We start from the raw sequence: 16,718 nt of genomic DNA on the forward strand, positions 1-16,718 counted from the left end.
GAACTATAGAAGGTATTAAATTAAGTTACATTAAAATGACAAATTAAATTTTTAGGATCAACGAATACAAACATTTAAATTTTTTGTATTACTATAAGACTTTTTTGTAGTTTGTTAGAGCTAGGTCATAGTTAACCAGTATTTTCTTTAAAACAATTTTGTAATATTTTGAAAATTCAGCAAAAACTAACTAGATAATTAGAAACAACGAATATGAAATAAAAACTTTGTTATACACTTGAAGAAAAAAATACAGCTTTAAGTTTAAATTAGTACTCTGTTTTGGCTTATAACGTATCAATAAAATAAAGTGTAATACTTTTGTAAATTCGTTTTTTGTTTACATCAAAAAACTCTGTCTATAATAACATTTTTTTTTAAGATTTCAGACATTTATAACACTTTTTCATTAGCTAAAGTACTTGTCGGTCATCTATAAAAACTTCAGAAAAAAACAAAAAAAATTCAAAAATATATAAAACTTTGGTAACAGCAATAACTTAAAACTTGTGGTTAGCATTTTTCTTTACTTAATTAAAATCCAAACTTTTTCTTTCTTGTTGGTGACCTGTAAAATAAATGCTAGTTTGCAAAAAACATTTGTAAAAGTATATTTTAATAATTGACACACAGATACATATGTTAGTTCAATATTTTTTAAATTCAATGTTCTAGATTTTTAATAGTTTTTGAACTTTAGTTATTTTCAGCTTAAAAGAAGCTAAAAAAAAGTATTGTGTATTATTTAAAAAAAGTTGTCACATAGCAGAAACAAAACTTTTTTTTATTAAGCATATAAATGAAACATAAAGGGAAAAATGGTTAAAGGCACCTGAAACAGTTCCTACACATGTTTAAAAAAATACAAAAAATATTTAAATAATTTCTGCAAACGAAGACAGTAATATTTAACTAGTTATACGTAAAGTTTTAGTCAATTACCGTAAAAAACTCTAATATGTTTAATTTTTATACTATATGTTTTAAAGTTTAGCATTTCTATCAATAAAGATTTTTTTTGTAGCATATATAGAAAACTTTTATTCTTGATCATAGAAAGGTTTCCTAAAATGGACGATCTATTCCTCTGATGATGAGTTTTACTATGAAGTTCAGAGGACAAAGAAATACAATTGATCGAAAAATAAATAGGTAATTAACTAAAAAGATCAATATTTACGATCAAAGATATTTTTTACGTAGTGGGCGATTCTGAAAATGAGTTCAGAAAACTCTGTTCCAAGAAAAATAATACTGATTCTAAATATTATAACCCTGTTAATCGGTGTTACATCATTTAAAGTTAGTTGAACGTAAATTTCGGTTTTTCAAATCTATATAAATCGTTTAAGATATTAAAAAAAAGAATTAGTTAGGTAGTCTGCATAAATTCCGAACTAGCTTGTGATCAGAGTAATAGAGTAACAATAATATAAGTAAGTTTAGAGTTGCATATCTTTATTACAGTAAATAGTCTTGTTCAAAGACATAATTAAAAAAAACCTCCGTTTGTTACGTTGCTTTAAGATTTTTTCAATACAGAGTGACCACCCATTTATTTATAATTAACTAACGAATTTCTAAATTTAATTAAGTTTTTTGAAGTATATTCAACTATTTTAAATACAACTTTCTCTAATTTTTATTTTGAAAAATCTAATTATTAAAATTATAAATATTTAAATTAAAAATACTTTCAAGTAAAACATTTTATTGTAAACTTTTCCTTTAGTTATAAAAACTTATAACTATTATAAAGGAAGCTTTTAAAAATAGTTTATTTAACATATAATTTCAATTTTCATATTAAAAGTTCCTTTTTTCAATTAATGCTTCTATGCAAGTAAAAACCCTTGTGTAAGATTTATAAAAATTCTTAAATCAAAGATATATTAGGAAATTTTTAACCAAACATTCATACTCAAAACGACCAAATGTGTAATGAATAGTGTTGGAACACTTAACTTGTGTAGCATTCAAATAGGATTCCTAGTTGGACTTATTTTTATAATTTTTAAATATAGTTTAAAAAAAGTTTGCTGTATCGTTTCTTTTATGGATTTTTAGTTTGCTAGATAAATTTTATTGTAAAAACATTTATAAGACATTAATTTACTTATATTTTAGAAATGATAAGTCTATTTTAAATTTACTGCTATCTGTTAAAAAACTCCTAATGAAACGTGTTGTCGCTTTTTACCAAGAACTCTAGCAACTATATCTAATCCAACACTAAGTGCTACTTGATTATTTTTATTATTATAGACTATAGCTGTTAAATTAAAAGTATTTCTATTTTTTTATGTATATATATACAATTTTTGAGGCACTTCATTTTCTATCACTCTGTTTCTTGAAAATAAGTTTCTAAACTATTGAAAATCTGCATATAATCTATAAGACTAATTATATACATTTAACTTTTTATAAAAAATATGGTATGTTATGTAGCAATGACAAACTATTTTTCATACTTAACTTTTGTAGAAATTTACTGAAGTATTTATAAATTTTGAGTTCTAGAAGTACACTTAGGCAGAAGTGGACTATCATGGTTTATTGTTAAAATGTACGGATCTTCTTAAAACTCAGTTGAAACTAAGAAATTTTCAAGAGCATCAAAAATTATACAAATAGAAGAAACCAACGCAAGGGTTTTCTAGTTAAATCTCATTGCAACAGTCAGATAAAAAGATGACTAATATTGAAAATATTTATTGGCTTTAAAAAAAACTTCCAACTAAAGTATTTTTTATGAGTGAAAATAAAATATGAAGGCGAACCGCATAAAAAATCAGTAAGTTTGGCTGGTATTTCTTAATTTTACTTAGGCTAATTTATTTCTCCTAGTACAAAATGTTATACAAGTTATAACTTGAACTTCACAATAAACTATATATAGTAGCTTAAAACAACTTGACCTTAGAAAACTTATCAAAATGCGACCAGTTAAAAGCACTACAAGACAACTACCAATTTACGGTGAAAGTTACGAAGATGTGTAAAACTTTTAAATACGCTGAAGTTCAAACTATACTACATATGCTTTTTTACAAGTAATATAAATAAAACATACATTTAAAGTTTTTTTAATTTTTGAATTAGTGTTAAAGTATGTACCTATTTATTTTTTGAAAATTTTTATGTAGTAAAACATACGTTTATTACTATCGATTGTTCAAAATTGCCTTTTTAACTATGGACTCCTTATTTTGCTGTCTATTGATTTCATTAAGGATCATATTTACTTTTCCACTTTAAGTTTTCCAGTAAAGACTTTTAGCTAAAAATAGACTCTGCTTATTAATGAGCTTAAATAAACTTTGTATTAAATAAATTAGCTGTTAGATTTTTTTCAACCCTTATCAAAATTTATTCATTTTTGTATTGATAACTATGTCTGTTATAATTTTCTAATAATTGATATAAAACTGTTTCCTAAAACGTTCTTGCTTTGGTTCAAAAATTTTTTTTATTGTATATTTCACCATTTTTTAGTTTTTTTTTTTGACTTTTATCAAACACTTAAATACTTATTATGAAATTTACAAGTTGGATATAGCCGTCTATAATAACCTTCAGTATTAAAAAAACATAAAACTACCAAACTAAACAAGACAAACAATAAAAAACTTAAGTATGTTAAACTGAGTATGCACACAGGTTTACCAATAAATTATGTGTAATTTAAACATTAACAAAGATTTTAATTATTTATTAACAATATTTGTTGGATATTACATATTAGTAGTTAAAAAGTCTGGGAAATACAAGTAGTCATTAGCTTTACTCAACCAAAAAATACACATTACTTAAACAAAAAGAGTCATTAATTAATAACTCGTATAAAAAAAATTATAAGACTTACACAGTTAAATTAAATAATAATAAGGAAGATAAAATTACAAAAATACTATATCTTTATTAGATTATCGTAATAGAAGCTTTTGAAAAATCTTAAATTTAACAAAAATATGTTAAGGAAATATAAAAGTAATAAACTAGGATTTAATACAAAGTTTTAAGAGTTAAACTTGAAATTATAATCCTTTTAATTATGGAATTTGTCTAAACAGGTTATGAAAATGCAATAAAATAATGAATTAACAAAATTACTTAATTAATGCTACAATTAGTAGAAAAATAAATCTACTTCAACTTAAAATGATAACTTAAGTATTAATACTAGTATTTATAAACATAATATATTAGAATAAAAATTTATGCTTAAGTAACTTATGCCAACAAGCAAGTGTATTTTAAAATATTTAAAATAAAAAAAGTCAAAAACTAATTATACAGACATTATATATATATATATCTAAACAAATTTTATATAAAATGAGTTTGTAGAAATAAAAAAAGTGGATATTCATTTAAAAAAAAGTAAAATTAGTTGAAATTATCAAAAGAACCAATTAAATGATCACAAACTTGTTTGCTAAAAATACATACATTTAATACAACTTTCTTTGAAACTACATAACACAACTTGATTTAAATTACAAAAATATAATACTTATTTGTTATTCAATAAGGTTGTAATTTGTTAGTATACGTAAAATTAAAAGTAATCTTAGAGTAAATCTTAAAGGAGAAATACTTTTGGTTGGAGTGTTAAAAAGTTTAATTACATCAAAAAATATTATCAGTACTCTTAATAATAAAAAAGTGTAATACTTACTTGAAAAAGAATTATGCTCTAACAAGCATTTTTGAATGTATAAAGAGAAAAAAACTTATTGTATAAAATTAATTATGTAGAACATTAGGATTAGATTATAAAATAAAACTTTGAAAACTTTTTAATTTAACTCAAGTTATAACTATCAGAACATAATTTTTATAAATAAAAATTAAAACATTTAACTTTTAGTTTTCTATTAAAACTAAAAGTATTAACACAACCAGCAACTTTTTAAAATACTAGCATGCAATTACTAATCAATCGAAAATAAAACTATTTGATTTAAAAGAAACATTGCTAACATATATCATACGAAATTATATAAAAATGGTTAGTTGTAAAAATAAAAAAAAACTTTAGGAGGCAAAAAAAAGCTTGTAAATTTATTTTGATTATAAAAAATCACTCTTGAATTATCAATCATCTCCACACTTCAAGAACTCACTTATTTCTTCCGTGAAGCGGCTTTCTGCTGATCTTTTTGTGTTTATCCGCTTTTTTCTTGGGAGGATCAGTTTCAGCAGCCATGTGCCTTCCGTACAAACTATAACATTTGCAGTTGTACAATCAAAACTTTTTTATTAAACAATTTTAACTTAACTTATGCGTTTAAAAATAATTAGATCTGAGTTTTTCGCTTGTAAGATTATGATTAGTTTTTATTAAAATAAAATTATCAACTTCAGTGAGAGAGATATACTACTGACATTAGTTAATAATGAAAATATTTACTATGAGTAAGTATCGCTTCTGATGTACTCAAACACGTGACTTGCTCCCAATTGAAGTTGCTCCAGGATCGGATGAACCCAGGGATTTCGTTCGATTTTGAACACATTTTTTGGTCCAGTCAAATCCAAATTTCCTAAAAATTTCATAAGGAGTATTATAAAAAAAAATTATTAAAAAATAAGATAACTATTACATATTGGTATTAAAAATTTAATTAACTTTTATTTTACATACTTGTTTCGTTAAATATTATCTATAACTTTAGCTAAAATAATATTTAACTAACAGTCATTATTAGCAAACAACGGTCAACTTTTGAACAATTTATGCACATTATAAAATAAATAAAGTTGAATATGTTTAAATTATTTAATAAACGTTACATACAAAGAATATTTTAAACAACAAGAAGCACGTTTTATCAATTATCCAATAATACTAGTTTTTATGAGAATACTGCAAAACAATTTATGTCTGTCATCAACTAAAAATTTAGTTGATATTCTTTTTTTTGGTGAAATAATTTATGTTTTGTTTGGCTATAGTACGCTGTTTACAATTTTTTTACGAAAAAAAAAGTTATTTTTGATTTTTTCAAAATTCTTTTCATTTTTAAAATTGTGATAACTGTAAAAAAATACTTTACTACAACATTTCTAACTTTATAGTGTACATACTATAACTTTATAGTATTATCAATAAAACTAAAGGTTTGAAACAACTTTACTAAAATACTGCTTTTCTGTTTGTTTGGTTTACTATCATTTCTAACTCGCTATCATTTCTAACCTGATCATTTCTAACCCGATCACTTCTAACCCGATCATTTCAAACCCGATCAATTCCAACTCGATCACTTCTAACCCAATCACTTCTAACCCGAACACTTCTAACCCAATCATTTCTAACCCGATCATTTCTAACCCGATCACTTCTAACCCGATCACTTCTAACCCGATCACTTGTAATCCGATCACTTCTATCCCGATCATTTCTTCCCGATCATTTCTAACCCGATCACTTCTAACCCGATCACTTCTAACCCGATCACTTCTAACCCGATCATTTCTAACCCGATCACTTCTAACCCGATCACTTCTAACCCGATCTTTTCTAAACCGATCACTTCTAACCCGATCACTTCTAACCCGATCACTTCTAACCCGATCATTTCTAACAAGATCATTTCTAACCCAACCACTTCTAACCCAATTAAGCCCGATCACTTCTAACCCGATTATATCTAACCCAAAATTTATTTAGTTGATTTGTATTAATATATTAATTTTTTAAGATAAGGATTTATTTTAAAAAGAAAATAATCTCAACAAAATTGTTTTTTTTTTGAAGTTTAGTTTATTTTGTTTAAAATAAAACCTAATGATAGCTTTTGTTAAAATTTAACTGTTGATATTAATTAATTCCTTTCTTGTTTTGACAATAAGATTTAAAATTGGATAATTAATAAAGTGTAGTTAACTAGTTTTAAAAAGCATAAGAAAAAGTATAAGTATTTTGTATTCTAAATATTAAATATTAAGTTTTGATAGTCGTCAATGTAAGAAATATAATGAGTATCGCAGCGGTTTAAGTCTATTCCAGGGGTCTGCAGGTCAAAAAAGAACGTTTTTTTATGTGCTTTAAAAAACATATTTAAAGACAATTTTTTTGGACAAAAAAAAATTAGGCGATAGCATATCCTTTAAATATAACACTAAAGTTTTATTTTTGTTTTTTCGAAAATATTAGTATGTTAAACTAGTTGAATAGATATTTTAATGTGACCCGCGGGCCGCAGTTTGCCGACCCCTGGTTTATTCTGTATTTTCTTTTGAAATGATTCTATATGGTTAAAATATATCTTTAAGTTTAGAAACCAGATTACCAATTTGCCTCCAAATTTAGGGAGAATTTGTATGATACACAACTTTTTAAAAATATTAATATCAGCGTTTATGAAACTTTAAATGATACAGTTAGTAAATTTAGTAATTGTAATTATAATGGTGGTTTAATTTAAAATAAATATCATTAAATTCTAAGTTCTTTAAACGAAAGTGTATACTGTTTAATACAAAGCCAAAAGTAGAGGTAGAAGGTTTTTTTAAATATTCAGAAATTGTCATTTACTCGAACTTTAATTTAATTTTAATTCTTAAATCAACTAGTAAATTGTATATAAAGATTAACTGTAATTAAGTTATAATTAATTATAATAAATCTAACTACGAAAGTTTAGTGTCGAAAACTTATTATTACGCATTTTTTCTTTTTCTTTTGAAATAAAATTTATGTAGGGCAAAATAAGTTTACATTTTTCATAAAAATTTAAAAGTTTTCAAAATTTTAAATTGCAAAAACACGTTTATTCTCACAATTAATAGTAGATATTTCTAAAATAATTTTCTTGATATCTTTTGAAAGTTATTGTTTTACAGGTTTTCAAAAACACAAAAACTTTAGATTATTTAGCGATCACTAAATATGAAACGTAAGTATAAATTATTAGATTAAACTATATAACTTAAAAACTTACAACAAAATAACAAAACCAGTTTGCATTGTGAAACCTATTATATAGGTTTAAATGTTTAATAAAGAAAAAACTCATCATATTTATAGAAATTTAGAGGTGAAAAAAACCACCAAGAATAAAGTCAATAGACTGCAAGCTGGCTTTACTGTAATGAATAAAAAATAAATATGTTTTGTGTAATAATCGTCTGGAAAAATATTTGATTAAAAAAAAAAGAACAAAATGGAGTTTTTATAAAATTCTGCTCCTAATTATATTTAATTAAATATAATTAACTTATTATTCTATTTCAAAATGTTTTATTTTAAATACTTATTTTGTTTTTACTTACGTTATTTCAACTGCTCATAATAAAGTAATTTTAAAGAAATTTTTGTCAATTTAAGTACTAATTTAAGTCGCAATTAAAACATAGGCGAGATTTAATTACCCTCGAACTTGTTATACAAATAAACTTGTCTGTTTAACTATTAGTGTTAAACAATTTTTTTTTGCTCTAAAACTAAGTAGGAATTTATTAATGATGTGAAATCTAGACGGTCAATCGACATAACAACTTTTGCGGTTTAGTTATATGACATAACTGTTTTAATAGCTAGTTTCTTTTAAAAACCATGTTTTTCCTGTTAATATAACAAAGGTGTTTTACTTATCCTAATGTTTGTTTGAATACCATTATCTTAATAGGCCTATGCAAGTTGCATAACAATTTGTATAAGTTATTAAGATGAAACTTAAAACTACCCTACTATAAAAGGTTAATACATTAGTAAGCAATAATAAAATATTTACGTCAGACTTTCAATGTAGTTTTTAAACCGTAATATAAAAGTTTTTGTATCTGAATATTACAATTGTAAGAGTTTACTTTTTAAAATTTGCTTATATTAAAACAAATGTAGTCACGTTAATTACAATAAGATCCAACTAAAATATAATTATCACTGCTTATTTTAAAATCCTACAAAGAAGAGTTCAAAATACTTTAAAGTAAACAATTTATTAAATTGTATATGATAAACGAAAAACGTCTCTTAAAAAGTATTGAAAAAACAAAAATCATGTGTAGGATAAAAAATCAAAAAATGAGGTAATAAAAATATATTAAGATTATGTTAAGTTAATACTAAAATTAAAATTTATACTAAAAATATTTTTACGTAACACATTAAAATCATTATGTTTTAAAGTAACTAAAAGTTTAATTTTTTTCTATTATTTTAATAAATTCATTAAGACTAGTTTGTTTTTGCATGAAATCCAGATTACAAAATAAAAACGTAAGATAAGTAAAATGGGTTAGAAACGATCGGGTTAGAAATGATCGGGTTAGAAGTGATCGGGTTAGAAATGATCGGGTTAGAAGTGATCGGGTTAGAAGTGATCGGGATAGAAGTGATCGGGATAGAAGTGATCGGGATAGAAGTGATCGGATTAGAAATGATAGGGTTAGAAGTGATCGGGTTAGAAATGATCAGGTTAGAAATGATAGCGGGTTAGAAATGATCGGCTCCCGTTTGTTTGAATCATATTTTTATCATCTTGCTTACCAATTCAATCATAAACTTATCATAATTTTGGATATGTTGTTTGCCTAATGTGAGTTACATGCTTAAATTAGGGATAACACTTAAAATAAAGGCAAATATTGCAGAAATTTACTAACATATTTCTATAGAGTAATTCAAACCGAATGCTTACTTTTTTTTTGCTAATGTTTTATATTTTTTTCTTATGTTTGGAGTTAGAACAAAAGATGACAAACAGAAGAAAAATTGTATAAATTAATTGTAAAAATAACATATATTTAAGCTTATTTTTAATACTTAAAAAATTTATAATTTTTTGAAGTTCTTTAAAGCTTGTTTAAGTTAAACAACTTATGCTAAAACAAGTATTTTTAACTTCAAAAGTATAAATAAAGAAAAAATTAACTAAATTTAAACCAATCATTCAAAGCAAGAACATTTATGTTACTTTTAAAGTACCACTCTTCTTAGGGGACACATTCAAAATCCACCCGATCACAATCCACCCAGTTAAATTCGAGAACAGCTCACCGATCGAGGGTAAGGGTTAGGGGTAACAGTGATAGTGAAAAATAAATAAAAAATAAATAAACAAAAGGTAAAAAATATATAAAATAAGTTAATAAATTAAGAAAAAAAACTGGGTGGATATTGAACGCGGGTGGTTTTTGATAGTATACCTTTATTAGGCAGTAAGCTTAATATAACTTTTTCTGATAGTTCTTTAAAGCTTTTATATAACATAAAAAAAAGAATTATATGAAAATAAATTTTTGACTTTTTCATATAGCTTTAAAATTTCTGTTTCAACAATATAGTCTAGATAGATTAAAATGAAAAATACCCACAAAAAATCAAAAATAATGTGTTTAGTAGTGTAAATTAAAAATGCTTACTTACATAAATTTAATAACAGCAAATTTTACCTATTTCAGGAGGCAAAACAGTTAATCTATTTCCTTGAATATGAAGTTCTTTTAACTTTTTTAATGAGCCCAATTCTTTTGGTATTGAGATCAAATCATTATCTCTAGCTGAAAACTGTGTAAAAAAAAAACATGTAATTTGTTATTTCAAGGTGTAAGTATTTAATCTCAAAATGTTTTATTTGCTGACTTTGAACACTAATATCTGAATTTTTGAGCTATATTGATAACTTTTCATTTTTGTTTTTAAAATAATTATAGTAAAGTTTTTCCATTTAACTACTATAGTTTTGTTATTTGGTATTTAAACGTTACTATAGTTCCATTAGTCTAGAAAAATATTTTGTGTATCAGCATAAAAATACCTACCACTTGTAATTCTTTCAGTTTCTGAATATCTGATGGAAATGCTTCGAAATCATTATCCGAAATGTAAAGTGATCTTAATGTTTCTCCTACAAACAAAACAATAAATTTACATTGAAATTAGAAAACCAAACTTTTTTCTTTAAACTTATGCTTATCAATTGTAGAACAAAACAATATTTCAAATAAAAAAATTCAAAGTTAAAAATAACTTAATAGCTTAAGGTTTAGTTTTTGAAAGTTTTCATATAATATCTTCTTTAAAATCAATTTGAAAGACAACAACAACGATTTGTATATCAATTCTTTTTGATGATTTACTATAGAACAAAAACTAGATGTATGGATATAAAAAGATACAAAAAATTGCAATCAAACAAGTTTTTTTTAATGTAGAAAACATCAGAACTCACTCTTCCCTCTGCAACGATAAGCGTTTTCTAAAGGTCAAGTGAGTTTTGAGAACATCACTTATTATTCTACCTGCCCTTTTTAAACTTTTTTTTTAAATAAATTATCTTTTAACCAAACAAAATATATATAAATCTACCAATAAACAAAAACACAACTTTTATTATTAACTGACGAAATAAAAAATAAAAAACAAACATTTAATGAAAAAACCCTAATGACACACCGTTTGCCAAACCTTCACAAGGTATTTAATAAAAAATTAAATTGTTATTTCTGCAATATTTTTTTTTAAACATTAAGAATTCAATTTAAAATCCCCTTTAAATTGAATGACTTTTTTGATCTTGTTTATTGCACAAGTGTTTCTCAAAATGATTTGAACAGTTGGTAGGAAAACCCTGATTTAAACTACATAATAAAAAAATAAATTACCTAAAATAAAGAAATTTTGAGGCAGTGATTTTTCATTAAGGTTGTTATAAGATACATCTAAAATTTCAAGTTTAGGAAATGCTCCAAATCCTCTAGGCAATTTACTCAGGCGGTTCATTCTATACAAAAATAGTTTAAAGACTGTCTAATATTTGAAACATAAAATTATGATCAAATAAGTTATAAATTTTAAATATACTATATATAGCTACAAAAATTGTTTATTTTAGTAAATACTCTCCCATGTTTAGATGCATTTTTTATTACAAAATTTAATACACAAAAGGATAGGTAAAAATGAACAAAAAAAAAACTTATAATTAACTACTAGAGCATAAAAAGTATATTAATATCAATTCTGAGATAAGTAAAAGGTTCTAATAAGTTTTTAGTTAAATGTATTACATAATGTGTTAAATATTAATGAGTTAATTACATATAATATATAAAGGTACATTGGTGTTAAATTTATAATTAAAAAAATATAATCAAACTTTCTATTATTAACAAAGCTAGAAAATGTTATAATTACCCAAGGTTTAAAATTTTCAATTTCATCAAGCCACTTAGAGATGTTGGGAGTTGCTCAATAGTGTTGTTGAACAGATTGAGAGTGTGTAGATTGACAAGCTCACTTATACTTGGTGGTACAGCTGCCAGCTTGTTGTGTGACATGGTCAAGTGAGTTAGATGCTCCAACAACACTTAATAAAATTTTGAATGAACAGTAACTTTTTTTTAAAAACACCAAAAAACTTAAGAAAATATTAAATTACAATTGAGAGGGACTATTGATTTTATTTAAATTCTCTATAAAAACTGTTATTGTATCATTTGTAAATAAATGTTTTCGATTTATCAGGGTTCGTGCGCGAAATTTTTTTCATTTAGCCTGACTGAGACCAATTTAGCCTGACATTTTTTCAAAGTAAGAAAAATCCCCTTTAGAAGTCATTTTAGGTATTCAGGGTTCTTGATTTAAGTACTATTGTAGTCTCCGACTTCAACCAGCTTTATCTCAAAAATATTTTGAGCTTTAAAAATCTGCAAAAAGCAACTCATAGCTTAGTTACAACTCAAAAAAATAAAACTAAATTGTGAAAAAGGTGATTGACCCCCCTCCCCCTATGCCCTTAATATAATAAATTCAGTGGTAAGTTTTAAAATAAGTGTTATATCTTTGTAGTTATATCTTATTTTACTAGTATAAAAATTTAATATATATTATAAACACAATTGTTCAATTTAATTAAGCACTAAGTAAAAACATTATAACCAGAAGATTTATAATAAAACAAAGTGCATTGTTGAGTTTTATTAAAATTTAAAATGGAACGCTTACACGAGTATTAAAATAAGTAAAAAATGTTAATAATAGTATTTTGACTAATACTTAAAATTGATACATAATTATAAATACTAAACTCTAAATAAATACAGTGATTGTTAATGTCGTATCAGATTTGAAAAGCTTACACTTAAATAAAAAAAAAAACTTTAATATTTTGTTCTTGTAAAGAAAAATGAAATGTACCTAAAATTTGTACTCCCACAAAACTTAGTACTTATATCTTAAAGCTAAGTTTTAGTGTTGTGAATATCTCTAATTTACTTAAAAAAAACAGTAAAATATATGAATAAACTGCTAATAGTTCTAATCTAAAAGGTATTTGGTTTAAAGCCTTTAAATTAGAATTTAAAACAGTTCAACCAACTAAGCTCTGAAAAACATAACTGATGTAAAAAAATTGAAACAAACAGCTAAGTTGTTGAACTAACTGAAATGTTTATTTTTTTTCATGATATTTCATAATTATGACGTATATAATCTACTCAAAACAAAATAATGAAAATTCTTAAATTTTTTTTTGAAGATTCAACAAAATGTTTTGAGCATTTTTTTTACAAATACTGACTGATTTTGTCTTTAATAACTAAATCTTTATTTAGAAATAAATTCACATCTCAATCTGATCTTAAAAATATTTCTCAATTTTTTTAATCAAAAATTTTCAAGCATTTGAACTGAGAAAAACTGAGATTCTCAAACTTTTAAATAATAAAACTGATTTAGCCTGACGTTTTTCAACTTTTTTCAAAAAAACTGATTTAGCCTGACGCGCACGAACCCTGATTTATCCATTACTAATATTCAGATTTTTAATAAACAAAACTTAAGATTAGTTATAAGATAGATATTAGATCTAATTATGAATAATGTTCAACAAAATTTAGATATAAATTATAGTTTAAACAAGATAATTTTTTTTTGATAAGTATAGAAGAAAAACTAAAATTTTTTTAAAATCTGATAGCAATTTATACAGTACAATTTGATTATTAAATTTGATCTTACTTTACGTACTTTTATCAGGTGGCTTTTACTTCTAAAAAAATATAAGTATTTATATATATAGGAGCTGAATATTTAGATCACATAAAAAGTTAATAAAAAATTTAAATGTTTAGTCAAGTAGTTTTTGTACACCTACTTGAAATGCTAATTCAAAAGTTGTTAATAAAAAAAATTTGTAAGAACGAAAATTAATTTTATAAAAGTAACCAATTTTTCTATTTTAAATTAATAAAGTATCTTTTTCTAAAAGTTTAATATTTCTAATTTAAAAAAGGTAGCAAAATCTTTTTTTTTCACAAAAACATTTTTAAAACATAGCTATATCTTTTTTTTTTTAAAGTTTAACTTGTACTTTCAAATTTTTAAAAAACTTCAAGCATGTTAATAAAGTGGTTAAGAAATTGTGCATATTAACTTAGTTTGAGATATACTCCTGTTAATTACAATTTTTTGGTTAACTTTGTTTGATCAAAATGGTAAGACAAACTTTAGAATACATACTACTTTTAATCTCATTTTATTTTTGTTTGAATTTAATGATATTAATAAGTATTTTCTTGAGTTTTACTTCTTGTAAATTATGTTAGATGTTAATCCTGTACTAAAGATAGTAACTTGCTATATATTAAAATAAAATATAATTTAAAAAAAAATATTATACCAATATAAATAGGGTTGCCTTTCTTTAAATCAAAAAAGCCAGACTGATGTACCCCGAGTTACACCAAACTATTCTGAATCAGCCTGAGTTCATAAAAAAATATGAAAAATAAAAAAGTATAAGCTAAAAATTGAAAAAATTACTGATAATCTAGCTTAAATACCTCACATGTTATAATAATATCGAATTGACATAATGTTTAACAAAAGAACAACATTTTAAAAAAAAATTAGAAACTAGCTTGATATAGAGAAAAAATATCAAATAGGGTTGCCCCTCGTTTTTTCAAATTTTTTCCAGTTTTTTCAAATTTCTTCCAGGTTTTTAAAAGTACACATTTTTGGGTCTATTTTTAGTTTTAAGTTAATTTCTATTTAAGAAACTGTGTTAAATAGTATAAAAATATTGAAAAGATACTGTAAAGTTACTTTAAATGTGTTGTTTAATAAAAAAAATTTTGATTATGACAAAAAATCTAAATTATATGATAGATTGTTTGTGTCCATTCAAAATTTTACAACTGATAATGTTAGAATTATTAAAAATTCCAGGTTTTTCTAGTTTTTTTTTTTTTTAATTTCTCAGATTCCAGGTTTTTCCAGGTTATTTTAGCCTAAATTGTCAAATCCCAGGTTTTTCCAGGTTTCCAGGTAAAGTGGCAACCCTGATCAAAACTAGCCTGAAATTTGCAAAATGTTCAAAAAAGCTTGAGTTGGCCTTTGTTAGTCCCAGTCTTTTGAAAATGTAAAACTATTCCGAGTTATCCTGAATATGGGGCAACCCTACATAAACTATTTAAATTAAAATTATCATTTTTTATAATTATTTTAAAACTTACAAAGTCCGGGAACTTCATTTATATTTTGAATACTTCTATCAGACAAATCTAATTCAGTATTGTGTTTGTTATCCTTGACTTCTTCCACAAGCTTTTTTAGTTTTGACATTTTCTTAAATCTTATTTGGTATATTTAAAATTAAAATAAAATTAAATTATCCGAATGATAAAAATTAGGTAATACTTAAGCAAAAAATTAATCTAAAAGTAGTGAGATATAGGACTCAATATTAACATGTTTAGTTATCTTCCAAAATCTAAACTTTAAAAAAAAAATTTCATGTAAAAAAAAGATCATTTATTTAATTAAGAAAAAATATTCATTATTAAAGAAGTAAAGAAACCAAAACTAATTGAAATTTAAATACAATTAGTTTAATGTAAAAAACTATTTTTTACCATAAGAAATTAATTAATAAAATTAAAAGTTAACTAAACTAAGATTTCCAAAGTTTTTTTAAACATACTTAATAAAAATGTGAAGATACTTGATTAGGATTGAAATTATGATAAAGTATTTTTACTTACATTACACTTAACATAACTTAATTATCAATAATTATTGAGAAACTAGAACTCAGTTAAGACCCAAAAATAAAGGTATATACAAGTTTTAGTTTATTAAAAAATAAAAGTTTAAAATGATAAAAATGGTTTAAAAATCCAAATGTTTCACACTGTTTTAGAAATATGATAAAAATATCTAAATATATTTAAGTTTTAGAGTGACTAATATAAAATTAAAGTTTAAATGATCTTTTGAAGAGTATTCCTCAACTCAAGAATTGGTGACTAAATATAAAATTTCAAAATCAAAACTTAAAACTAGCAGTCTAGGAAATTTTGCTGGTTAAAAACTATTTATAGTAATACTTTAAAGGATATATTTATTAAAATTATAACAGTAAAATGTATAAAAGTAATTACATTAAAAACTAATTAGTATATGTTATCAGTATATGTTTACTCGTTGTAAACTATAAATGATTAAATTCTTAACTTGCTCCTAATATCCACACTAATACTAAAGTATACAGTACAATCAAGCTGATTTATAATGGTAGAATGGATAACCATCAACAATTTAATAAACTAAACCATAAAAACAGCTATGTTAGTTTTTTAGTTTAATTTTTATTTTTTGAAAATATTGGAAGCTAGAGTATAAATAAAAATTTATAATATATTAACAAGTTTTAGCTTTATTCTAGTTATGAATGAACATTTTTTTTTAAACAAAT

The 16,718-nt window shown here is 23.7% G+C and overlaps 1 protein-coding gene across 2 annotated transcripts; it reads right to left on the reverse strand.

Annotated features, from left to right (window-relative positions):
* Window positions 1-277: 277 nt before the first annotated feature.
* Window positions 278-15,596, reverse strand: LOC145832420 (ras suppressor protein 1-like). 2 transcript variants are annotated; one of them, XM_082939835.1, is made up of 8 exons: window positions 15,478-15,596; window positions 12,155-12,326; window positions 11,623-11,741; window positions 10,780-10,862; window positions 10,411-10,525; window positions 5,420-5,552; window positions 5,133-5,231; window positions 278-568 (listed from the first exon to the last, which is right to left on the reverse strand). In XM_082939835.1, the coding sequence occupies exons 1-8, from the start codon at window positions 15,584-15,586 to the stop codon at window positions 535-537; spliced, it is 864 nt and encodes a 287-aa protein (XP_082795961.1). In that variant the 5' UTR covers window positions 15,587-15,596; the 3' UTR covers window positions 278-534. The 2 variants fall into 2 exon arrangements, with proteins under 2 accessions (XP_082795961.1, XP_082795894.1); XM_082939768.1 differs by having other exon boundaries at window positions 10,780-10,865.
* Window positions 15,597-16,718: the final 1,122 nt, after the last annotated feature.

Source organism: Thalia democratica, chromosome 1 (genome assembly GCF_965202585.1).
Source record: "Thalia democratica chromosome 1, ktThaDemo2.hap1.1, whole genome shotgun sequence".
Classification (NCBI taxonomy): Eukaryota; Metazoa; Chordata; class Thaliacea; order Salpida; family Salpidae; genus Thalia; species Thalia democratica.

Excerpts from the sequence above, each read along its gene's own strand:
- LOC145832420 (XM_082939768.1), bottom strand. The coding sequence starts at position 15,586 with ATGTCAAAACTAAAAAAGCTTGTGGAAGAAGTCAAGGATAACAAACAC. Across the intron at positions 10,866-11,622 it reads TCAAAATTTCTTTATTTTAG|GAGAAACATTAAGATCACTT; the intron begins GTAATTTATTTT and ends TTTTGTTTGTAG. Across the intron at positions 10,526-10,779 it reads AACTGAAAGAATTACAAGTG|TTTTCAGCTAGAGATAATGA; the intron begins GTAGGTATTTTT and ends TTTTTTACACAG.